This window comes from Ranitomeya imitator, chromosome 1, assembly GCF_032444005.1.
Source record: "Ranitomeya imitator isolate aRanImi1 chromosome 1, aRanImi1.pri, whole genome shotgun sequence".
NCBI lineage: Eukaryota > Metazoa > Chordata > Amphibia > Anura > Dendrobatidae > Ranitomeya > Ranitomeya imitator.
Window position 1 is genome coordinate 1,185,251,381 of NC_091282.1, and position 26,879 is coordinate 1,185,278,259.

Below are 26,879 nucleotides of genomic sequence, written 5' to 3' on the forward strand. Positions count from 1 at the left end.
CTACATCGCACATACATCATGAAATTATCGCTCCAGCGTCGTACATTGCAAAGTGTGACAGCAGTCTACGACGCTGGAGCGATATTGTTACGATGCTGGAGCGTCACGGATCGTACCGTCGTAGCGATCAAAATGCCACTGTGTGACGGTACCCTTAGTCTCTGTTTTTGAAAAGGTTCCCTAATAGGTTACCCTAATTGGGTATAAGTGTAAGAGATGCCTAAACCAGACAACTCCTTCATCCTGTGACATTCACATCTGCTGGACTGAAGCCGATCCGTATCGGACTCCGATATCACTTCAATCCATCCATGGATGTAACTTGCCTCTTGAACTTATACAGAATGAAAGCTCCGACCGCTACAAGACAGATGGCGAAGATGATGACGATTGCCCAGTAACCTCCTGCTCCTCCGATCGCCCGCGACTCTGCAGGAGAAAGCACAGTATGTGGGTTAAGGAGAGTGCACCATAGTTGGGGTAGAAGATCAGGGTTGTGCATGTTTATACCGCTGTGTCCTATGTGTAATAAGGGATCTGCATCACAGTAGAGGAAAAACCCATTCATATTAAGAATCGAATTCCTGGAAATCAACACAAAGACTTTTTTGTTTTTCACAATCACCGATGACTTTTAGGGAAAAAAAATGCAAATGAGCTCTCGTACAGACAGAAGAACATTGTCTCTCTAGAGTCACCTGTAGGTAGCCACCTTGTAAGTCAATGTCTGACCTATTAAAGAGATCTAAAATAGAATTGGGATGTCAGCCAAACCATAAACCCCTTCGGTACAAAGTAGGGATTTAGTTAGTTGGGTAACAAGGTGCAAAAACTCTGAAAAAATAGTGTCTATAGTTGAGTCTTTCTGATTTGGCTGATGTCACCGTTCATGCTTCAAAGCTTTTTAATGGGTCGGACTTATGGGGTACTCACTCCAGACCCCAGAGCATAATAAATGTAATACTCACCTCACCACTCAGCTCTACGGCTGACCTGCTGCTCGCTGCCGCCAGTCCGGTCCTCTTCTTTCTGTTGTCATACCGCAATTCCGTCTTCTTCACCATGGACTATCACTTTCCAGCCCGGTCACGACATTACAACATGTAGTGACATCACCTCATGATGAGCTGTGACTCCCAAGTCCTTACCATGGCCAGAAGTAGTGGCCTATAGTGAAGAGGCTAAATATGCGATGCGTGATGGCAGTAAGACGAAGACTGGACGGTGGGAGGCTGGAGAGGTGAGCGGGTAGATGAGTATTAGTTTTTTTTATTTTACCATTTTTCAGCCCTAAATGGCTCATCAAAATAGAGTCCAGGCATTTTTTTTTGTGAATCGTAACGCAAAGTGATCAAATTTGCGTTGAACCGCAAATTTCTGGAAATTCGCCTCAAATTGGATCCTTAGCTGATTGATCCTCTCATCTCTAGCTATAATACTTACCTATTAGTAATGGCCACAAAATCACAACTACATAATTGTTAAAATAAAGAAAAAGTGGACAAGCCCTTTAAAATGGATAAAAACCCATCCATAATACATCGATTTACTTTATCCTTATGTCCTCTAGAGAGCAGAACGTAACTGCAAAATAATACGGACTCATATGGTAGATGTAGTCTGTGTATACAAACAAAATGGTACAGCTCACCCTTTCCAAAATGAATCCAGTCAGTGGGGTAGCCCGGAAATCCCCCCACTGCATGGCATTCTAGGTAGATATGATCAAAAAAGGTAAAGGATCCAGAGTTCCAGTATATATAAAAACATCAAATTTTACATATTCCAGGACTAAAAACGTTATAGTGTTCAAAACATGTTAGTTTGTATGGAGAGTATTCACCTCAACCTTTTGCAATGTATATTTTTCACTTTTTAAATTAAATTAAAACAAAATGTGATGTTATATATATATATATATATATATATACATACAGTATATATATATATATATATATATATATATATATATATATATATATATATATATATATACAGTTAGGGCCAGAAATATTTGGACAGTGACACAATTTTCGCGAGTTGGGCTCTGCATGCCACCACATTGGATTTGAAATGAAACCTCTACAACAGAATTCAAGTGCAGATTGTAACGTTTAATTTGAAGGGTTGAACAAAAATATCTGATAGAAAATGTAGGAATTGTACACATTTCTTTACAAACACTCCACATTTTAGGAGGTCAAAAGTAATTGGACAAATAAACATAACCCAAACAAAATATTTTTATTTACAATATTTTGTTGCAAATCCTTTGGAGGCAATCACTGCCTTAAGTCTGGAACCCATGGACATCACCAAACGCTGGGTCTCCTCCTTCTTAATGCTTTGCCAGGCCTTTACAGCCGCAGCCTTCAGGTCTTGCTTGTTTGTGGGTCTTTCCGTCTTCAGTCTGGATTTCAGCAAGTGAAATGCATGCTCAATTGGGTTTAGATCTGGAGATTGACTTGGCCATTGCAGAATGTTCCACTTTTTGGCACTCATGAACTCCTGGGTAGCTTTGGCTGTATGCTTGGGGTCATTATCCATCTGTACTATGAAGCGCCGTCCAATCAACTTTGCAGCATTTGGCTGAATCCGGGCTGAAAGTATATCCCGGTACACTTCAGAATTCATCCGGCTACTCTTGTCTGCTCTTATGTCATCAATAAACACAAGTGACCCAGTGCCATTGAAAGCCATGCATGCCCATGCCATCACGTTGCCTCCACCATGTTTTACAGAGGATGTGGTGTGCCTTGGATCATGTGCCGTTCCCTTTCTTCTCCAAACTTTTTTCTTCCCATCATTCTGGTACAGGTTGATCTTTGTCTCATCTGTCCATAGAATACTTTTCCAGAACTGAGCTGGCTTCTTGAGGTGTTTTTCTGCAAATTTAACTCTGGCCTGTCTATTTTTGGTATTGATGAATGGTTTGCATCTAGATGTGAACCCTTTGTATTTACTGTCATGGAGTCTTCTCTTTACTGTTGACTTAGAGACAGATACACCTACTTCACTGAGAGTGTTCTGGACTTCAGTTGATGTTGTGAACGGGTTCTTCTTCACCAAATTAAGTATGCGGCGATCATCCACCACTGTTGTCATCCGTGGACGCCCAGGCCTTTTTGAGTTCCCAAGCTCACCAGTCAATTCCTTTTTTCTCAGAATGTACCCAACTGTTGATTTTGCTACTCCAAGCATGTCTGCTATCTCTCTGATGGATTTTTTCTTTTTTTTCAGCCTCAGGATGTTCTGCTTCACCTCAATTGAGAGTTCCTTTGACCGCATGTTGTCTGCTCACAGCAACAGATTCCAAATGCAAAACCACACACCTGGAATCCACCCCTGACCTTTTAACTACTTCATTGATTATAGGTTAACGAGGGAGACGCCTTCAGAGTTAATTGCAGCCCTTAGAGTCCATTGTCCAATTACTTTTGGTCCCTTGAAAAAGAGGACGCTATGCATTACAGAGCTATGATTCCTAAACCCTTTCTCCGATTTGGATGTGGAAACTATCATATTGCAGCTGGGAGTGTGCACTTTCAGCCCATATTATATATATAATTGTATTTCTGAACATGTTTTTGTAAACAGCTAAAATAACGAAACTTGTGTCACTGTCCAAATATTTCTGGCCCTAACTGTATATATATATGAAGCTGGATCTTCATGGACATACTTAGGTGACCCATAATGGTGGCCTTTAACCTCTTCCTGACATTGGATGTACCGCTACGTCCTATTTTGCACTACTTTCTCACAAATGGACCTATCGGAACGTCTTGGCGATCACGTGGGCACAGGAGCGGATCCCACACGCTCACTGCCGGGAGCTAGGCTTAAATGATAGCTGAGACCGAGCTGTTTAACCACCTAAATGCCATGATCAATAGCGATTGCAGCATTTAGAAGCAGGGAAAGGCAGGGGGCTTCCTTTCCCGTCAGATCGTCATCCCCCGCGTCATAATCGCAGGCTGACGATAGTTGTTATGGCAGCCTGAGGTCAAATGACCATGGTCTAAGTGTCTTCTATCAGTGCAACACTGACAGGTGTGAAGCATTGCAATGCACAATATCAGTGATCAGAAAAATAAAAATTGGAAAAAAGTGGAAAAAACTTTTAAAAAATTATTATTTTTTTAAATCACAAAATAGAGAACAAAAAAACGAAAAATTATTATGCCAATACAGTTTATGTAAAAAACAAAAACAACATATTTGGTATCACTGCATCCGTAACGACCTAACGTATAAAACTGTCACACTAGTTAACCCCTTCAGTTAACACTGTAAAAAAAGAAATAAAAAACATAACATCGCCAAACAAAAACTTGATCAAAACAACAAATTTAAATAACATTGGTATTGCCTTAAGCCTACTGACCTGAAGAATAAAGCTACCTTATTGCTTTTAAGATACGGTGAGCAGCATAAAAAAAATCACCAAAAATACAATTCCTGAATTGTTGTTTTTTTGTTCATTTCAGCTCCCAAATATCAGAATTGAAAGAGATCAAAAATATTACGTGCCTGAAAATGGTACCAAAAATATGTAAACTTTTCCTGCAAAAAAACAAGTCCTCACATGACTGTCAACAGAAATATAGAAAAATTATAACTCTCAAAATATTACAATGAAAAACTTTGTTTTGTAAAAAATATTTTTTTAGCGTGTGATATTTTTTAGTGTGATATTAGACTCAGCTCACATTTATCCTTCACTCTGTGCTGAGCGCTTACATCGAGGTTTCTGTGTAATTTTCTGAAATACGTGATTAAGACGGTACCCCTGGTGGAAGATTCCCTATAATGAGGCAGATGGAGATATTGGTCTGTCCTATGATTTGGCGGTATCTTTTTACGCGTGTATAAAAGTACGGTCGGCCACAGTCTTGCGCACCTCTGAAAAGAAGGACACCTCTGAGTCAAGATGGAATCCAGAGTAACTCTGCTGCCTTATTATAGTGAATGGATCCATTGCGGATTTTGTATGAATCACGTTATTTGGAGATTTAGATTGAAACCCCAATGTAAGAGCTCAGCATAGAGACCACGATAAAGGTGATCCAAAATGTTCCCAATAAAAGCTTCACATTAATCCACAAAAAAGGAAGTCCCCACTCAGGTCCGTCATCTATCAATGGAAATATATGGGGCTTCCACGTTACTGGTAGTACAAATACTGTGGAAAAGCGAAATGACTCCTCACCCGCCAACAGAAATCCAGCGAATTCTGCACTCCCAAATCCTAATCCACCTCTCACTTCTGAACCCCACAGTGTGTCTAAACAACATTTAGGGCCACATGTTTGGCATTTCTGTAGTGATGAGAGCCATATGATCCATTTTTTCCTCTTACCTTTGTCAAAATAAAAATGTTGAGGCTAAAGCAACATTTTTGCAAGAAAAATGTATTTTTTTCATTTTCATAGCTCAACATGATAAAATTCTGTTAAGAACCTGCGGGTTCAAGGTGCTTACCACACCTCAAGATAAGTTCCTTGAGGGTGTAATTTCTAAAATGGGGTCACTTGTGGGGAGTTTCCACTGTTTAGGTACATCAGCAAACGCAACATGGCGTCCTCTATCTATTCCAGCGAATTTTGCGCTCAAAAAGTCAAATAGCGTTCCTTCCCTTCTGAGCTCTGCCTCTCTCCACTCACGAGAAAGTGCACAACAAATTGTATGGTCCATTTTCTCCAGTTACCTTTGTGAAAATGAAAAAAATGGGGCTCAAACAACATTTTGTGGGACAAAGTTACATTTTGGTTTGTTCCTTCTGCATTGCTTTCATTTCTGTGATGCACCGAACAGGTTAATAAACTTCTTGAATGTGGTTTTGAGCACTTTGAGGGGTTCAGTTTTTAAAATGATGTCAATTTTGGGCATATTGTGATATATATGGATCGCCCCTGTAGGGCAGTGGGGTATTCGCTACCGGACCCTTTGGCTCTCAAGGGGGATGTCACGGTGGCTGACCCGGTCTGTGGCCCTCGGGAGGTCCGTTGAAATAAGGGGAAAAGGTCTTTAAGGGGAAATGTTCATGATGCCACCTGTGGTATTCGGTCAGGGTGACCGACGCTGCTTAGGGGTCCGCTGGGGTGATGTTATGGCAGCTAGATGGTATACCTTCCCACAGGTGAAGTAAGTCCCCAGGGCTTCCCAGTGTGTAGATGGTCGATGGTGTGAGGCGCAGTGAAAAACGAGGACACAAGGTTGCAGTCTCTTTACCTTTTTACTGTAGACTTCAGCATCCACAGTCCAGAGCACCAGATCACAGGGTAGGCAGAGTCCGGCAGGTTTGGAGGCTTATCCAGGTGGAAACCAGTAATCTTCCCTTGCGCTGCAGTGTTGTAGTCCCTTAATGCTAAGCTTCTCATAAGGTCCTCACAACTGTTGTAGATGTTATGTCTCTCTCTCTCTGTCCCCCAGATGGATAGGACAAACCCGTATGACTTGGTGGCTTGAGGCTGTTTGTAGGGACTCTAGCATGCCCCGGCCTCTAAGGGGTGCCACCGTGCCTTCTGGGTGTAGGTGCGGACAGGTAACTTGCAATTAGCGGTCCTGCCAGTCTCTGAAGTAAAGCATGGAGATCCTTACTCCCTCGGTATTCTGGCTACCGGATTTCTGCACCTCAGAAGGAAGCAGCCTGCTCCTGGCTGATCTCCCTCTGATATCCTCTCCTTTGCTCTGCTTTCCTTCACGCTTGCTGCAATATGTTCTGCTTTCTATGTCTCTTCCCAGGAGTTGTAGCACTTCATGCCATAGAGCTCCTCTTCCTCTGTCTTCCTGACAGGAACTGAAACCTTTGCCTCCAGATCAGGATGTTCTAATAGGGGAATTCACCTTAAACAGGCTTAGAGCTCACCCTTCTGGTCTGGAGTGTGAACATGTTGCATGCATTGTATTACCTGATAAAGAGATCTCCTTCACTGCCTCCAAATGTAACACCACTCCCCCCTAGAGGAGAATGACATTACTGCAACAACCAGGACCCAGGGGCGCTGCATATACACCCCTTTATGTCACTTTGAATGTGATGTGGTCCTTAAAAAATAGTTTTGGAAATTGTGTTGGAAAAATTAAAAAATGCTGATAAACGTTTTTAACCCTTCTAACTTCATAACAGAATAAAATTATGTTTAAAAAAATGATGCGATATATAGTAGACATATGGGAAATGTTATTTGTTCACTACTTTCTGTGCTATATATGATATCTAATTTAAGGGCATAAACATTAAAATGTTAAAATTGTGTAATTTTCAAATTTTTGAGCAAATTTTTGATATATTTCATAAATAAACGCAAATTATATCGACCAAAATTTACCACTAACATGAAGTACAAGATGTCATTAAAAACATTCTCAGAATCACAGGGATATTTTCAAGCATTCCAAAGTTATTACCAAAAGTGACACTGATCAGAAGTGTATAATTTCGCTTGGACAGGAAGGTGAAAACAGGCTTGGGGCTGAAGAGATTAAATGAATAAACCCGAAACACGACAAATATGTTTAAAAGACACTGAAAAATAAGCTTACCTGATTCAGAATCACTTAACGTCACCAAAACCCAAAATCCGCCTCTGAGGAAGAATGTGATATTGTGTGCGCTCAAGGCCTGTCTTATTACTGATATCCTCTAAAGGAAAGAAACAAAAGAAAATGTAAATTCCGGGTTATTGTCATTTATTTTTAGGCGTCATTTATTCCATGGCGCTGTACATAGGTAATGCTGGGGATAATGAGAGTAACACATGAGATAATGAAGACAAGTGCTATAAGTTTGGGTGTACTGAGTAACAGATTGGTATAGTTAGAATAAGGACCGCCCCTGAGGACTCTCAATCTACCTGGGACAACTTCCAACTTTCAAAAATGAAAAAAAAAAATCAAACGAACTTAAAAGCCATAAAACAAAATTAAAAAATAAATAAAATATCAAATTCCGTTTATTATTCATACTATTATTATTTTGAAATGTGGAAGTTGATCGATGATGATGTATTCATTTGTTATTCAAATACAGATTTATTATTTCACATCTTTAATTAAATTTACTGTCAGACAATGGGAATTTTAAAAAATAAATAAATCAGAGCTGCCACGAGGGTCTGTAAAAAGCAAAACGTTAATACATCCATTCATCTTTCTGCAGATAAGGGGACGATTACCTGAGTCAATATCATTCTGTCGCTGAATTATAAATGCTTTCAACTAACCACATTATTTCAGCAACATCGTTATACAATCAAAATATAATTACGATAGGATCAGAAAAAAAAAAACAAAGCTTCTAATATATTCATCCAGTTTTCAACAACAAACGTTCAATTAATCTTCGGTACAAAAGACGGTAACGAGTACGGTATACAAATGAGAAGACCGCAGCTCGTATATATAAATCGCAGGCTCAGTATTAATGGCTCGTGTCAACGTTTCATTTCCCTCTACATTCTGGGATACGTAGCTTTCTGGATAACAGTACAAAAGAAGTAAAACTAAATATTTGAGCTTGTACTTTATTTTACAGTAAATTGATCCAAAATTTACTGGTGATTAATTTCGCATTGCATACATAAAATGTCAGAATAATCGGTTCCACGTATATATGAGGACTAACAGTATAGATGGCTGTTATGTGACTTGTATTCTGCACTTTTCATCAGTTTTTCCCTCTGCAGGTTATCTCTAACGTTTAGTTGCCTCTGAGCTAGTGGGTGGAGACTAACTGCTATGATGTCTCCCATACTCAGAGCAGACATTAGGACTTCCTGATCATTTCTCCATGTAGGACGAGTTCAGAAGAAACAGCATAGAGGACATCATACAGAAGTACTGAGCAGTGTAGCTGTGATTCCAGTTCTGAGATGAGATAAACACTTACTAGAAAGCAGAAGTGCAATCTGTCTCTCTGCCTCCCTCCCTCACCCTCTTTAAACTTCAATAGGCAGATGCAATCTAATCCCTCCAGTGATTTATATATCAATCTTTTCTATAGCAAGGTGGACTTTAGCAGGTTTTTTTTTAGAATAAATGATGAGTTCAGGAGGCAGGGGTTGGAGGAGGAGAAGTGGATCACAAATAGTGAAAGTTTCTTACGTTTATGCAAAATTTGTTAATAGCTCTCTTTTTTATACGGATGCCATACACAGTTATGGAACTAACTTCTTAAATATCGACTGCCTGAAGCCAACACTTGAGGGCGAATAGGAACTTATTGTATACTGATTGCTACTGATACTGATCGATAACAGTATGTGCCCCCCCACCTTTTCCCCTTGTAGACATTAGACGTTCTTTCGGCAATATCACAGACTGCCTCTACAAGCTGCACAGACTTGTCTTAGGTGCCTCCCACTCAGGTGACAGGAAGCAAAAGAAGATCCTTCAAGGATCCATGATATATTATACAGACAAGAGGCCAAAGAAGCTGGAAAAAGAAAGAAATGTATTCTATAGATTTACAGAGGAGGAGGCTACTGGAGATATGCTGTAAATTGCTCATGTTATGTAACACATATTTCCATCCAGAGCAGGATGATGTATTACTAACCTAACATGACATGCCCCTGTTATATGTCCTGTTGCCCTTATGGAGGACAATCCCATTCTCTGGTCATAGATTTCTTTCTTTTCCTCCATTGGTCTCTCGATGCATTACAAACAGCTATTTGCTCGAAAGAAATATTCATGTTGTAAAAGCGAATATATAACCAACTATGATATCTCCGAGGTCTGTCCTTCTCCCCAGGTCAGTGATGAGTGGAGGCTTCCCGGGATTGTGGACAGATTTACAGTAAGAGCGTCTATACCGTACCTTGTCGGTGGGCACGCTTCTCTTCCTCTTCGTTTGATTGGTAGGCGGTAGAAGGTATAAGTCAGCCGTGGTCGGTAAGCCTGGCTTCACCACTGTCACAAGCGTGTGCTCAGGAATATTAGTTTCCTGGAAAATGAAGAAGACAGTGGGTTATTTTTCCATCATCTAGCTAGAAACAAGTGGAGGCATGGGCAAAAAATGTAACGGCTTATTCCTCCTAGTGGAGACAACAATGATTCATGGGAAAAAGAAATGCAAATTACAGTAGCTCTCCATCAAGAGGAAGAACACTGGATCTCTGGTGCCACCTATCCTAGACCAAAATGATGTCATTTAAAGAAGTTGTCCACTTGATGGACCAAAATCAGGAAAAGCATTGAGAGTGCTGAGAAAAGCTTAAATATCTACGACCTGCGCTTCAGCTGTGCCAATAAGGGCCCTCGGCTGCCGATCTTTGTAAACAATAGATATGGAGATTGTCCATTTGATGAAAGTTTGGTGCTGCCTCCTTGGCTGTCCTCCATTTTGAGGCTTCCAGTGCTTGCACAGTGATAGTGTCCTGGAAGGAGGACAGCTTCAGGTTGTCTTATAATATGATCACATCACGTGGATACAAAGATGGCAGCATCCATTGACCACAAAGTGAAACAACTTTGAAGGTCAGTATAAAGATGCTTGTGTGTTTTCCAGGCACAACGTCACAGTTTAATGCATTTTCAGATTTTTGTCCAAAGAAAACCCTTTTAACTTTCACAAGACGGGTGCAGAAAAGAACAACAGTACAGAACAAAGCAGCTACACAATGAATTGAGAATTTAATGTTGAACTCGGTTCCCTTAGTCCCATCACGGAAAACGATTCCGAGGACCACCCTCCATCTACACAGACCATGTGCAAATCCACCAATAGTGCCATTGTAATCTTTGTCATCACCACTGCACACACAGAATGTACAGTATCATCGAGAAGATCTAATAGGTCATTTGTGGATCATCCTCTAAGAACTAGACCCTAGTGGCTCCAAAGTTGCTTCCAAATGGGATTTTCCTCTGCTGGACCTTTGGGGCCCATTATTGTTTCATAGGTCAGACCCATTGGAGGGTACTTTGGGAGTCTTGTAGGCCAGTTTGTAGAATCACAATTGGGATGTAACTAAAGTGGGTGCAGGGGACACAGTCACACCTGTGTCCTGGAGCCTAGAGGAGCCCAAAAGTTCTCTTTGGCCTATATGAGATGATTATTGGTATTAAAGACCCTGATAGTTAGGGACACTGTTGAAGGTATTGCATTGGGGCCCACGAGCTTAAAGTTACGCCTGATTGCAATGAAAGACTTTAGGTAGAGTGACGTGGAGATGCAGCGTAATCTTCTCATATAATGGAACAAATAGAAAAAGCTTCAATTTCTGTGGTGAAAGGCCTTAAAGAAGTTGTCCACTACTTGGACAACTTCTTCTCATACCCCACTTTTGGCCTAAACAAAATAAAATAGCCTATACTCACCTCCCATCCTGGCGTCGTTCCAGTGGTGCCGGCACTTGCGGTCCTGGGGCTCTTGTGTTGTTGTTGTGACATGTAACCCCCAACGCCCAATCAGCACTGGCGTCACTGACCCCGTTTTCTGTCAAATTGACCATGAAGAGGAAGTCAGAGAGCAGCTGCAGCCGGACTTCCTCTTCATGTTCGATTTGTCTGAAGGTTTGGACAGTGATGCCAGCAATGATTGGGTGCCGGGGTCACAACAACACAACAGCCCCGGGACCACAAGGGCCGACATCACTGGAACGGCACCAGCACGGGAGTCGAGTATAGCTTTTTTTATTTTATCGGGGCCAAACATTTAGATCAAGAAGGGGTTGTCCTAATAGTGGACAACCCCTTTAAGAAAATGACATTGACAGCAGTAAAAGCATTATCCAGGTATAAAAGGACTAGAAATTGACTTTTATTAAACATCTGCATAAGCAAACCTGAAACTTAGTAATGCCAAGCAGAGTTTCCGGGATTGCTCCTGCCGCCCAGAATGATGCACTCTGGATCTTCTGACAATAACAGACCGCGACATGAAACTCACATTTTTGGAGCCGAGAATTGCACAATTTTTAATCTAAATTCCAGATAAACATTAGTCCGGCCAGCTCAGTGGCGCAGATCGGCCAAGGCTACAAAATCTGCATATCAATCATGTACTTGTCTTTTTGCTGGAGCACAAAACCAATACAGTTTTTCCTAATGAAACTTCCTAATCATCATCTGTCAAAATGTCCTCCAGCGCCTGGGACGAATATGAAGCCGGGTGTGCATGCACTCAGCAGGAATTATGTGATGTTCGGATTAGGAGGAATATTGCTCCGTCATACAATGCCATTTTATTATTTTATAATACTGAAATTTACAGTTAGGCTTCATCCAAATTGCAAAATCTGTACAACAGCACATAGAGTCCATATGGGTCCCAAATACGGGTCTTAAAGTGGTATTCCCAGCTAAGAAAGCATTATTAAACATTACGACTGATAATCTTTATTTTTTTTATTTTTATATAGTGCTAACATATTCTGCAGCGCTTTACAAACATTATCATCACTGTCCCCAATGGGGCTCACAATCTAAATTCCCTATCAGTATGTCTTTGGAATGTGGGAGGAAACCGGAGAACCCGGAGGAAACCCACGCAAACACGGAGAGAACATACAAATTCTTTGCAGATGTTGTCCTGGGTGAGATTTGAACCCAGGACTCCAGCGCTGCAAGGCTGCTGTGCTAACCACTGAGCCACCGTGCTGCCCGTGGGCCTGACCTCGGAGATCCCAAACAATACTGAGAATTAAGGGGGCACCTTTTAAGCAGTATGTAAATAGAAAATGGTGTTGATAGATGGAAACCCTTTCTTTTCACGTTAGAGGGAACAGACATGTTAATATCCTGGAGCTGAAAACTTAAACCAGTCTAAGGGCGCAATCAGACAGCTGTGTAGATCTGATCATGATCGAACCGCAGTGCATGGACTGGCCGGTGGCTCTCCCGACCCAAGCGTAACAGCTTCATGTATTTCTATGCAGCTGGTAAGCTCAGGTCGGGAGAGCCGCCGACCAGTCCATGCACTGCGGTTCAATCTCAGTACGATTTATATTGCTGTTTGACTGCTCCCTAATATTGACTGTTTTTACAGTTGCCTCCAGTTCGGGCACACTTACCATCTTTTCAACGGTAGCATCTGGGAGGGGGAATACATTTTGGCAGTAGCTACATCCGTTCTGAAACCACATTCATTTCCCCACCTCTCCACTCCACGTCATCGTATTCCGACTGCCCATCTCCCACATCTTCACTCTCATTATTCTCTTCTATTCCCAATTTAAAATCATTCCTCGACTCCCTGAATAAAGGAACCTGCTACAATAGCCATTTTCCTCCAGGGTTTTTTTGCAGGTTTGACAGAGCACAGAGATTTGTTGACTCTTCCGAGAGTCCAAGAAGTGTCCGCTTATTCTGGGAGCATCTTGGATGTTCCAGTAGAGTTGGCCAGTATGAGTCCGAGTAATCAGCTAAAGCTATATTCACATGCCCATTCCAGGCTAGAGAGAAAACATAAAGCGCAATAGGGTCTTATCCAGGGAACACAGAGTGGGTAAACACATGGTATGGTCCCCTGGTGGGGTTGTGTGTGACACAACCACTAATAATATGAAGATAACAGCCGATGCAGCCTCCGCGGAATAACAGCATATAATATACCAGGAGAAGTGGATTTGTTCTGCCCTGCTGGATTGTCAAAAACAGAATCCGAGTACCAAGGATGGGTAAAAATGGTTTATTGTCAACGTGTTGCAAAGTCATTTTTAAACAGATCCTCAGATCCTGCTTTTGACAATCCAGCAGCGCAGAACAAATCCACTTCTCCTGGTATAACAGGCCAATTTGGACGTTCTGTTCCATACTTTTCAGAAAAGGCAAAGGAATAAGACGAGGTTTTTAGGCATCAGCCCTTCAATCCCAAAAATTACACAAGGAAAACTGCAAAAAATCTACTACGTTAAAACACTGACTAGGAATGGAAGAGAGCTCACCAGCCAATACAGACAAAGGATAATGTGAACAGTCCTTGGTTTCCAATCAGTCCAGTAGAAAGACCTTAGTGAAACCTCCGGTATCCCTGAAAATGTCACTTTTGCAATTATGTATTTAACATGGTATATATGGCACTATTATCAGAACGCTGACCAAGCCCCAGAAGAAGCCCTTATTTGTAGGGCGAAACTCTGGGTCAGGCTACACATGCGTTGTCTGTCATGAGGTGGCTTGCTCCATGCTTTTTTTTTAAACGCTGTTTTAATCACTTTTGTGAGTATAATAAATACATTTTCACTGCTTATCCAGAGCAGAGGATCCACAGTATACTCCGTTTTATCGGTCGTCACCTGCATTTATCCACTTTATTTCATCTGAGTCGTGACACTTACAGGGATACCCAATGTTTCACTATAGATTTTTTACTGGATTGATGACACGGAAACCAATGACTCTGATCTGTATTCTTCATCTGTATTTAGTGGTGAGCTCTCTCCCATTTCTACCCAATCGTTTAACTTAGTGAAGTTTTTTTTTCCAATTTCACTCGTACAAATGAAATTAGTGACACGTTGCATCAGTTATGGAAAGGGCAGCAAAGAATGGATTATTATGACGTTCATCCCGATTCTTTATTTTTTAGAAAAAGCGGACATGTGAACAGAGCCTAAATACATCAGCAGTGCAAATATTCCTCTTACCCTGATAGTTTGCTACAATGTATCAGGAAAGGTAAAATGTATCAACAGTTTGTCTGGAGGGGATACTACTAAAATTGTAGTCTCTCCGTATTGGGTTTGCATGGATTGTCGGACTAAAATATTGCCATTCACTGACAGAAAGCAGTGATCTTGCAAATGGGAAAGAATGGAGAAGAAAAGTATATCAGTTCTTTTCATTACATAATGACTAGACTGTAAGAGGGGAGAATGCAGCAATCTGAGGCAGGGATGAAGACCTGGAATAGATCATGGTGATTATACACGGGTGGTGTAAGTCACTGGGATGTATATTACACATATTTTCCTTCTGACCATATTGTCTTGACCGTTTTCCCAGTAGCCGAGTAAATAATGGAAGCGTCACTTCTATTATAACAGGCCAGATACATGAATGCACGGGGCCAAGTCTGCTCAACACAAAAACTAGAAGTGAGGACTAGAAGTCTGGACGTCATCATTTTGCCGAGACTCCATCTATAGCCCTGTATACCTTGGTTAGGAGTCGAGTTACTACTTGTCCGATGTCTTCTCTCCACTCCGGGATGTTGGGATTATACATGTCCAGGTGTTTGCTGAATGCCAGCGGAAGAACCTGGAATTCATCTGAAAGATATGAGGCACAAGAGCGATCAGTCACTTTACACCGTGAGACAGGTCGGAAAGTAGACAAAGTCAACCAAGAACGACTTTTATGGCACCCACAACCCATCATTCACTAGATTTTCTAAAAAAATTGTAGGAAACGGTAACAAAATACTTGTCAACGGTTCTAATTTTTAAACCAAGAAAAGAAAAAAGTAAGAGGCACAGCTCGACTTTCCAGAGATTAATAACTCGATGTGGAGAGTTTCCCAACAATAGGTAGTCCGGTCAGATGAAAGGCGGTGCTTGCGTAAAACAAAGTGTCAATATAAATAAAAAGTAGAAAAAACGCAATAGCACTCACCAATCAGTGGCAATTCAAACGTCCTTTATTGGAGCATATAGCAAAACATCTTCGCGGTTCAAGGGAGGGAGTGAGAGAGGGAGTGCGACAGGCAAGATGACGACGGCCGTTTCGCGCTAATACCGAGCGCTTCCACGGGTCTCACCCGTGGAAGCGCTCGGTTCTAATTTTTGCTAAACTCTAAAGCGGTGTACGTAATTTATGCTAATTTGCATTTAAATTGAAGTCTTGTTTATGGGATATCCTTTCACAAGCTAAAATATTGCATATTTGGAATTCAAATGGGTTGAAGCAGCGCCCTGCTAATGTATGGTATTGCACTAACTCGAATGGAGCTGTAAAAGAAAGGCAGAACTTTTTTATTTAATAGCAGAAATATTGCTCGGTGATATATTTGACATTTGGTTGGCGGTTCTCGTTCCCTTGTATCCCAGTGGCAAGAACACTAGGTAGTAAAAAAAAAGTAATCCTGTAAGAAGTCAATATATCCTATGATACAGAGATACAAATCAATAAAGGGGCAGGCTGACAAATCGGGCAATAGGACATCGTCAAAAGAGGTCTTAGCGCCTAAGATAGTAAAATCCTTAATGTCACCTTTTCACTAGTTCAAAAGTGACCAATTTTTGCTCTTATTTCATTCCTGCTGCTCCCCTGAGTATTCAGGTTTTTTTTTTTTTTTTTCAAAATCCTCCTTATGATTTCAGAGATATTAATTTGGTGCTTGTTTTTAGAGAGTTGTAAGTGGGTTATAGAGAGCTCAGCATTCCGAGTTCTGCTAAATCTATAATAGATGAAGCAGGGATTCTATCATTACAGATTACAGATCAAATTGAAAACCATGCTGATCTGTGCTAAAACCAGATTGCAGTCAGCTATTAGGCTGCAGTCATGTGGCGTCCATGGGTATCTCTGCCATACACCTCCTACTTATCGTATATTATGGTCGCATTGTTTTACCTATTCAAGTACTTTATTATTTTACCAGTGAATCTCTTTTTTTCTGTTTTGTAGAGGGATGCGACCTTTGAACGTTTTATATAAAATATTGTTTATTGTTGTTAATTATTATTATATTGATGTCATATTAACTGTTATTGTTATGCATGACTGAAGAGTGACACAAGTTCATTGATTCCAATAGATCCATTGATTTAAAGTCTATTGCGCAACATAGTGAAACTGTGAATGCGTGACAATACTGAAAACCATGGAAACATTGTGAACTGGAACAATAGTTTACATGAAAAACAGAGGAATAGTCAGCTCACCCATAGGAAGAGTCCTGGCACGGAAAACTTGCTGACAAAAAAAAAGGAACAATCCAGCGACGATGTCTTTATTGTTGGTCTTTATTGAAAATAATTCATTAAAAATCTCAACTTCACAGAGTATTCACCGGCAGAAAAGTTTCATTGCAATAAGGTCAGTCAACCGAAACGCTTCTGCTAGTGAATTCTCTGCTTTTAGGGATGTAAAATTGCGATTTTTAATTAATTATTGAATAGTTTCCATGGTTATGGAATGTACATACATGATCATATCTTCCAAAAATGCTTCACTTATATCAGAAATATACTTTCACGAGTGAGTTACATCCTCCTGGGAGATCTGGGGTTAGGCGATCATTACGTACTGTGAATCGGAGGTCTTCCATTTAGCCTGTGTGTTTTGTTCCTCTTATTAAATAGACTTTGTTTCCCTTGGCGCTGAAGAGGTTAACGACCCTTTGTATGCTGCAGCTCCATCTCACAGCTGCCCCTGACCTGCTTGTTTTATCTCTCTAAAAAAAACCTGGCCAGACCTTCTCTTCCCTGCCTGTGAAAGTTTGGCTTCCTGGCGTTGGTGTGCTGAAGTTGGAGTTCGTAGTTGCTGCTGGAGATTGTTGCATGCTGTTTTTGTGTGTATGCTTTCTCCATTGTCCTATTCCCATTTGGTTTGTACATTGCTATCTTTCCCTTTATTCCTCTCTACCCTCGGTGAGTATTTTTGTATGCAAGTTGTTTTTTGTTATCCCTGTTTGTCTTACGTGTATATACACTAACATATCGGTCCCAGGCCTCCGGGGGACGGGGTAGGGGACAGCTTAGGACATTAACAGGAACATAGTAAGAGTACTCTCGGGACAGGGATAGCTAGGGTACCAGTTCCAGGGACAGCATGACACAAACATGTCTAAAAGAGTACTCAAACATTATACGCATGTTAGGAAGGTAAATACTAAACTATTATTAGAAGCAGATTTTCTTTTGCTTCTGCCAAGAATAAGACCTGACCTGTTAAATGTGTGTGAATTGAGATTTGCTTGTGGTGAGCTCGTGCTTATCCCCAGCAGCCAATCTGAACAAGCAGAGCTTCAGCTATAATTATAGGGAAGATTGATTTCACTCTCCCGCTTACTCTACGCAACCATCCAGATTATTATAATGCTTTAAAATAATCATTATGAACGGTTTCTTACCAAACACTCTGACAACTTTTGAGTCTTGCAGCATAGAGCTCCAGAATATGACTTGCACCGTCACCCTGAATTCCCCAGCCTCAGTAAATCTGGTCACGAGATAGTTGTCCAAAGTCAAGAATGGCTGAAAATAACACATAAAAGTTATTTAAAATGTCACATTACAATTAAATAAAGCAGAAAAGGAAATTGTAAAAAAATTGACGCCTTGAATTTCGACAATTCTGTACAATGTTACGGAAGTGAACTTCTGTTTTTTTTTTAATTTTACATTTCTATTTTACAAGACCAAGCTTTTACGGTTCAGTGAAGGAGAAGTAAACCACTCGCAGTAATGACCTTCAGGATCAATCTGTGTTAAAACAGGTGACAGCAACACAAATATCAGCTTGTACCTGCAGGTTATTTCCAATCCACCAGTAGTAGACAGACAGGTTTGCAACGCTTGGCTGTATAACAGCTGACAAATTCACTGCTTGGTTTTTGCCAGCGACTGGCACCACTTCAAGATGTAAAGCCTGGAGAGGAGCTGAAAAAAGAATTCACATTTTTTATTCCAAGCCTACAATGGAGACATAAAACAAAGAAAAAAAAATAGGAAAAAAAATCTGCATGGACACAATGTAATCATAGTCTAGTTACATACACATGGACACCCTTCTGGTAAAGTAAGAAAAACCTTAAATTGTCACTTAAAATATCAACTAATATTGAATATCAACTAATGAAAATCATATTGCTTTTCAATTGTGGGTCAACAGAAAAATAGAAAAACAAACTAATGGAAATGACCTAGACAAAAATGATGGTACCCTTAGAAAAGATTGAAAATAATTTAACTATATGGACATGTTAAACTAAGATGTGTCGTGGAATTAGCATCACGAGTGTCTACAAACTTGTGATCAGTCAGTCTGCCTATAAATGGGGTGAAAAGTAGTCACTGTGCTGTTTGAGATCATGGTGTGTACCATAGTGAACATGAAGCAGAGAAAGAGTTGTCTCGGCAGTTAAGGAATAAAATGATAGACAAACATGTGTAAAGGCTATAAGACCATCTCCAAACACCTTGATGTTCCTGTTACTACAGTTGCACATATTATTCAGAAATATATGGTCTATAGGACTGTCCCCACCTTCCCTGAACATGGCAGCAAAATTGAAGAGACATACAGAATAATACGAATGGTAACCAAAAAGCCCAGAACAATATCCAAAGATATTCCAGGTAAACTTCAAGATCAAAGTGTATCAGTGTGTAAGGAGGAAGACCAGGGCTGCGGGTACCTGCGTCATGCCGGGTCCGGAACTGTCGAGGATGCGTCCAGTGCTGCCGGGGGGAAAGAATGGGGGACCGGACAGGTTCCATGACCCGAGCAGAGGGGGTGTGGCTAAGCCAGGCACTGTACAGTAGGAACAGGAAAGAGTGCTCAGTTTCCCGCCGGCGGTGAGAGCAGAGAGAGGTGTGCGGCGCGCTTCGCAGTTACAGAGGCAGTGCAGAGACGTGCCCTGGCAGAACTTAGGCGAATGCTCCAGTGAGTGTTCAGAGTGCCATAATGCCGACTAAGCAGAGTGCAGTGCAGTGCAGTGGAGGGGCGGGTGCCAGCGGCAGTACCCTGAGGTGCGTTCCGCATTGCTGATAGATGAGCAGCAGCACAAATGTGAGACAAACTCCTGCAGCACTCCCCGCTTCGGCTGCACAGATTTATGGACTAGGGGCTCAGCGGGCAAAACCGATGACTGCCCATTGCCGCCAGAAGCTGCACCGTGATTTGTTCGAATTCTGAGGACACCACGCCAGCCGTTGCCGGTACTTCATCTCCAATCAGACTGTATGTGGACAGGACCAGAGAAGACAATGATAAGTGTCATTTCAATATCAGACTGTCGAGTTCACCCCTTTAACCCCCTTTGTTTATTGTTCACTGCTTATTGTTTATTAACTCCCTGCGAGGAGATCATTGCCATCCCTTTTGTTAAGAAATTAAATAATATACAGCCTTGTTCTGCAATCCCTGCATTTCTGCATTCCCGCATATGCTTACATTTGTCGTAGTCAGCAGGATGCAGTCCACGAGCGCAGAGGCGGCTGACCAAGCGGTCATGGGTGCCCCAAGGTCCAGTTTGCTGCTGGAGGCCATGCTTAGCAATCTCCCTAAATTTATGGGGAGTAATATCATGCTGTGGCACTGGACTGAGCGGGTTAAAGGCATGTTAAGGATGCACTCGTAACCCCTGTTATTCAGTAAAAAAGAAGGAAAGACGCGCACTCTAGCTTAGGAGGTGCTGACTAGTGATGAGCGAGTGTACTCGTTGCTCAGGTGACCTTCGAGTATTTATGACTGCTCGGAGATTTCGTTTTCATCACGGCAGCTGAATGATTTACAGCTACTAGCCAGCCTGAGTACATGTGGGGGCTGCCTGGTTGCTAGGGAATCCCCACATGTAATCAAGCAGGCTAGTAGCTGTAAATCATTACGCTGCCGTGATGAAAACTAAATCTCCGAGCAGTCATAAATACTCGGAGGTCATCCGAGCGTGCTGGGGAAAACCCGAGCAACGAGTACACTCGCTCATCACTAGTGCTGACTGAACGTGAAAATATTCCACTGACGGTAATCCAGAGGATAAACAGTCGCACTCAGAGTCTCATATAATTTGCAAAAAAAGGATTTATTTAAATCACCAAATAAAGAAAATTGCTTCACCGTAGTAGAGAAATGCAAACTATTCAATAAGGTAATGTTTCGACCATGCCCCTGATCTTTATCAAACCTTATAATAGAGACTCAAGGAAGGGTAGAGTAGTGTAAAGTTGATAAATACTGAAATCCCATTTTGGGCTTGTCTGGTGCTGCTTTGGGAATCACGGTGACTTGATCAGCGAGCCACAAGATGCTTTTCTGAACCAATGGAGCCCACGCTCTCCCCAGAGGAAGGTGTTTCAACTGTTGATACGGGTTGCCCAGGCCCAGGAAACGGCATGCGAAGGGAAGGGAAGGTTCTAGGAAAGGTGATAGTCCCTGCAGCTGCTAAACTCGTTCTACCGCGTGGTCAGACCGTTGCCAGTACAAGCTTGTACGCCTCTCGAAGGGGTGGAAGTGCAGATCGAGCCAACCGTAATGGATCAGATAACCTCAGGGCTCCTCGTCGACATTAGCCACAGTTCATGATGGTAACATGGTAGTGCGGTGCATCAATCTGGCGGAAGAAGATCTCACAATCTCGCCTAAGAGTGAAGTGGCTCAGGTACTGGGAATGCCCGAAGAGCTGATACAATCGGAGGCCATACAATTGGCAGCTATGCAAGGGGACCCTTGGACCCTAGCCGTCACAATGACACCGGAACATCTGCCTGGAGGTCTGAAGGAGGGCCATCGAATTCTGGAACAGATGCAGGCCAAACTGATGGGACTCACCCCGTAGCAAGTGCAACAGGTAGAAGCTGTACTGGAGCGCTACCAGGAGGTCATGAAGATGATTTTGGGTGCACCACGGCTATAGCTCACAAAATCCATATAGGAAGTGCTGCCCCAGTCTGGGAGAGATATGAGCAGATACCGCCTCAGATGTACAAAGAGGTAAAGGAGATGCTGGCTCACATGCTGCAGAGTGGAGTCACACGGGAGAGTCAGAGCCCGTGGGTGGCTTCCATTGTTTTAGTCCGGAAAAAGGATGGAACCCTGCGATTTTGTGTCGATTACTGGTGACTGAATGCCTGTAGAGTGCCGGACTCCTATCCATTACCTCAAATCGAGGAGTCGTTATCTGCTTTAGGAAAGGCAAAGTACTTCTCGTCCTTGGATATGGGCAGCGGATGCTAGCAGGTGCCCATGGCTGAACACGATTGGCCGAAGACAGCGTTCATAATGCCCATGGGATTGTTTGAATTTATTCGGATGCCCCATAAATGTCACTTTTTCTGTAAACAAATCGAGTACCTGGGATACATCGTATCGGCTGATGAAGCGAGACATGCACGTGAGAAGATAGCTGCAGTACATGACTGGCTCAACCCGAAGATAGTGAAAGACATTCTGGCCTTTCTGGGGCTTACTGGCTACTACTGAAGGTTCATGAAGAATTTCACCCTCATCGCTAATCCGTTGCTGGAACTGCTAAAGGGAGTGCCGTCTGGTTCAAAGAATGAAACTATCCAATGGGGAGGTAGCCAGGAACAAGCCTTCCGAGCCTTTAAGATGGCCTTGATTGAGGCCCCAATACTCGCCTATGCGGACATCTCACAGCCCTTCATTCTTCACACCGATAGAAGTCTACATGGTCTGGGGGTCATGCTATCACAAATGCAGGAAGGGAAAGAACGAGTGATTGCCTATGCGAGCCGGTAACTCCATGACTCAGAACGGAACCCAGACAATTACAGCTCCTTCAAGTTGGAATAACTGGCGTTAATGTGGGCAATGACCGAAAAGTTCGCCGAATACTTAGCGGGGTCCGAAGTCTTGGTGCGCACCGATAATAATACCCTAGCCTACCTGGAAAGTGCAAAATTGAGGGCCTTGGAACAATGATGGGTGGCCCACATGGCGATGTATAACCGGGACCCCGGCACTGACTGACACTGGCTCTGCATCGTGGCCGGCTATCTGTCAGGACCAGGGGAGCGGTTACAACGACTGCTCTGTATACTGAGAGTGGTGACTGAACCAGCACTGGCCCCGCCCCTATGACTGAATACCGAATGCTGGCGGGGAGAATAAAGATTATTTTCTCCCTGCTGCATTCGGCTGCATGCAAGCGCCATACAGCATGATAACGCTGTTAACCTACAGAATAACCGCATATCTACAGTTTAACAGCGTGATTTCTGGTGACAGGTTCCCGTAAATCAGAGAGATATGTCACAAAAAATTGTTCATAAATAACATTTCCCACATGTCTACTTTGCATCATCACAATTTTTGAAACATTATTTTTTTTTTGTTGTTTTATAAGGGTTAAAAGTTGACAAGCAATTTCTAATGTTTCCAACAAAATTTACAAAACCATTTTTTTAGGGACCACATTACATTTGAAGTAACTTTGAGGGGTCTATATGACAGAAAATACCCAAAAGTGACACCGTTTTAAAAACTGCACCCCTCAAGGTACTCAAAACCACATTCAGGAAGTTTATTAACCCTTCAGGTGCTTCACAGGAAATGAAACAATGTGGAAGAAAAAAAATGAATATTTTACTTTTTTCATTAAATTTTATTTAGACCCAAATGTTTCATTATTTTCACAAGGGTAACAGGAGAAAATGGCTCCAAAAATTTGTTGTGCAATTTCTCCTGAGCATGCTGATACCCCAAATGTGAAGGAAAACCACTGTTTAGGCCCACGGCAGGGCTCGGAAGGGAAGGTGCACCATTTGACTTTTTGAATTTTTTAACTAACATGACCTTGGAGCATTTTGTAGTATTTTATTCCATAGAAAATGTTGATTGTGAAAGGAAACTAAAGGTTTTCTGACAAATCTGTTGGGGCGCACTCATTCATGCTGAGTACTGTATATGTAAAGTGAATGTATATTTAATATGTATGTATACTATATCTGTGTGTTAGGTGTATGTGTTATATGTATGTATGTGTATTGTTTATGTATTTAAGTGCATGTATGTATTTGTGTGTAATGTGTATGCATTGTATTTTCAGACTATAAGACGCACCGGACCATAAGAAGTACTTCAAATTAAGAAGAGGAAAATGGCGCCGGAGTTGAAGCATGTGCAGATAGAGATCTCCTATCATCGTTGAGCCTGTGCATGGTCTGACACCATTTTCTTTAAGCCCATCTCCAGGCCATCAATGTGAACAATGGAGACTCAGCTGCTACCTCACATTGTTGACATTTTCCTGAAGCCCACGTCTGGGAGATCAATGGCTCCTGCCTTGCACCACCGGGACATCGCCTCTTACCAGCTTAGGGCACACATCATCACCCTGCTCCTGCCGCCGCTGGCTTCATGCAGAGGCGACAGTGCCTGCTGTGACTCCACCACCACCCCCCGCCGTAAGCTACAATCAGACTATAAGACACCCCCCAATATTCCTTCCAAATTTAGAAGAAAAAAGTGCGTCTTATAGTCCAAAAAATAAGATATACGTATGTATATGTGTGTGTAATATGTATGTCTGTGCAATTTGTATGTATGTACATGTATGCATTTGCTGTATATATGTATGGTTGTGTTATGTTTATGAATGTGTGTTACATGTATGTGTTATGTATGTGTGTATTTAATGTGTGCATTATTATGTGCAATTGACTTCGTATTAAAATAGTTAATACAGAAGTTTAGTCCTATTTAGTGCAAAAATGATTATCAAAATTGGGCATTCACTTTATAGTGAATGATAGAAGGGGGCTAAATGCAATAATTATTTAGATTTTGAGATACCCATTATTTTCTTTTCTTTATCTCTTGGTTTTATTTTATTGCATATTTTTCTCATAATCAAAATCTTCCAAACTCCACAAGAATTATACCATGTGGAGCACCCCCAGACACAGGGCCATGAGTTCTCGGTACCAGGCCTCTCTGGTTCGGTTCTAAGGCTGTCACGGTGGCTAGACCCGGTCCACGACCCTGCTAAGGAGCGTCCAATAAAGGTGGTACAGTCTGTCAGGGATTCGTGACGCCACCTGTGGTGTCCGGTCAGGGTGACCGACGCTGCTATGGGGTCCGCTGGGGTGATGGAATGGCAGCTGGATGGTATACCTTCCCACAGGTGAAGTATGTCCCCAGGGCTTCCCAGTAAGGTGGATGGTGATGGTGTGAGGTGCAGTCAATAACAAGGACACAAGGTTGCAGTCTCTTTACCTCTTTACTGAAGACTTCAGGATGCTCAATCCAGAGCAGGCTTAACAGTGCTATCTGAGACCGGCCGGTCCGATGGGCACTTCCAGAGTTCCCTTTGCAGGTGGAAATCAGTGCCTACCACTAGCGCCTGTGTGTTGTAGTGCTACCCTGCTGAGCATTCGGAATAGTCCTCACAACTTCTGTTCTCGTTCGTTCATTCTTTCTAATTCTCTCTCGCTTGTTCCAGATGTTACTAGTTTTTCGTCCCCCAGTATGTTATGGCTAGGACGCACCCGTATGACGGGAAGGCTCGGAGCTCTTCCGGGACCCTAGAGACGCCCCTCTCCACGTGTTGCCCCCTATGTTTTCATAGGAAATTTAAGGTAGACAGCCAACCTATAATTAACTGTCCTGCGGAGTTCGAAGTAAGACCTAGAGTCAGTTACTCCCGCGGTGTTCCGGCCACCGGCTGCGCGCCTCAGTAGGATGTTGCCTCGGTCTCACGGCATGACTCCTACTGGTTCTCCTTTGTACTCGATCTCGTTTCTCACTGTTCCACAATATCCTTCCTTTCGTGTCACTTTCTTAGGATACCGCTGCGGGGTGTGCAGGTGCAGCTCCGTTACGTTCTGCTCTGTTCGCTAGGCACCTGCCAGGTTCCCACGCCTGACAGGGACCCCCCTGTGTCTTCTCCCTGCAACACCCCCTGCCACGGGATGTTGCCTGAATCCAACCCAGTCAGCTTCTGACTAACTTCCTATCCAACCCCTAGTTTTACCAGTGTGAGGAGTGGCCCAATAAATAAAGCCTTTTTCTCCCCCTAGTGGCCGGAGTGTGAAGTGTAATGTGTGCTGGTGATACCTGGTCAGTAGAATTCCTTCAGTGCCATCAGACGTACCATCACTCCCCTTAGTGGCAGAGCGATACTACTACAACGACCAGATCTCTGGGGCGCTGCACATGCACGGACGGCCTTTTCTTTGAACCACAACTTAAGCATGTCACGTTCATTAATAGCATGTTATGACATTCTGCTTTCAGCTTTCAGCTCAACTTAACTTAAACAGTTCAAGATACAGAGAAACCCAAGTAATCAAGAGCATCCAGTGATGTCATCCTCAAACTGATATCATTATCATTCTCCACAAACTCTTTCCATATGGTTTATACAGCCTTACGAGGCCCTGATACAAGCCATCGGCTGCATACAATGCTGTCATACTGCTAGAGATAATCATTATTCTTAATTGTTGATCAATAATTTTGCATGAATACTACAAGCGCTTCTCACAAAATTAGAATATCATCAAAAACTTAATTTATTTCAGTTCCTCAATGCAAATAGTGAAACTCATATATTATATAGAGTCATTACAAACATAGTGATCTATTTAAAGTGTTTATTTCTGTTAATGTTGATGATTACGGCTTACAGCCAATGAAGACCCAAAAGTCATTATCTCAGTAAATTAGAAAAAAACTTAACAAAACACACCAGCAAAGACTTTCTAAGTGTTTTAAAAGGTCCCTTATTCTGTTTCAGTAGCTCCACAATCATGGGGAAGACTGCTGGCTTGACAGATGCCCAGGAGGCAGTCATTGACACACTCCACAAGGAGGGTAAGCCACAAAAGGTCATTGCTAAAGAAGCTGGCTGTTCACAGAGTGCTGTATCTAAGCATTTTAATGGAAAGTTGAGTAGTAGAAAAAGGTGCACAAGCATCCGGGATAACCGCAGCCTTGAAAGGATTGTTAAAAAAAGGCCATTCAAAATTTGGGGGAGATTCACAAGGAGTGGACTGCTGCTGGGGTCATTGCTTCAAGAGCCACTACACACAGACGTATCCAGGACATGAGCTACAAGTGTCACATTCCTTGTGTCAGGCCACTCATGACCTATAGACAATGCCAGAAGCGTCTTACCTGGGCCAAGGAGAAAAAGAACTGGACTATTGTCAGTGGTCCAAGGTGTTGTTTTCAGATGAAAGTAAATTTTGCATTTCATTTGGAAATCAAGGTCCCAGTGTCTGGAGGAAGAGTGGAGAGGC

The 26,879-nt window shown here is 42.2% G+C and overlaps 1 protein-coding gene across 2 annotated transcripts in view; it reads right to left on the minus strand.

Annotated features, from left to right (window-relative positions):
• Window positions 1-26,879, minus strand: part of SORCS2 (sortilin related VPS10 domain containing receptor 2) — a 1,198,559-nt gene that overhangs the window by 14,256 nt on the left and 1,157,424 nt on the right. For both annotated transcript variants that reach the window (XM_069744776.1, XM_069744775.1), the window contains exons 20-25: window positions 18,421-18,554; window positions 18,026-18,149; window positions 15,109-15,221; window positions 9,827-9,952; window positions 7,549-7,648; window positions 327-429 (exon numbers count right to left, since the gene is read on the minus strand). In XM_069744776.1, coding sequence (XP_069600877.1) covers window positions 327-429; window positions 7,549-7,648; window positions 9,827-9,952; window positions 15,109-15,221; window positions 18,026-18,149; window positions 18,421-18,554 — 700 coding nt within the window. The remainder of the gene's footprint in view (window positions 1-326; window positions 430-7,548; window positions 7,649-9,826; window positions 9,953-15,108; window positions 15,222-18,025; window positions 18,150-18,420; window positions 18,555-26,879) is intronic.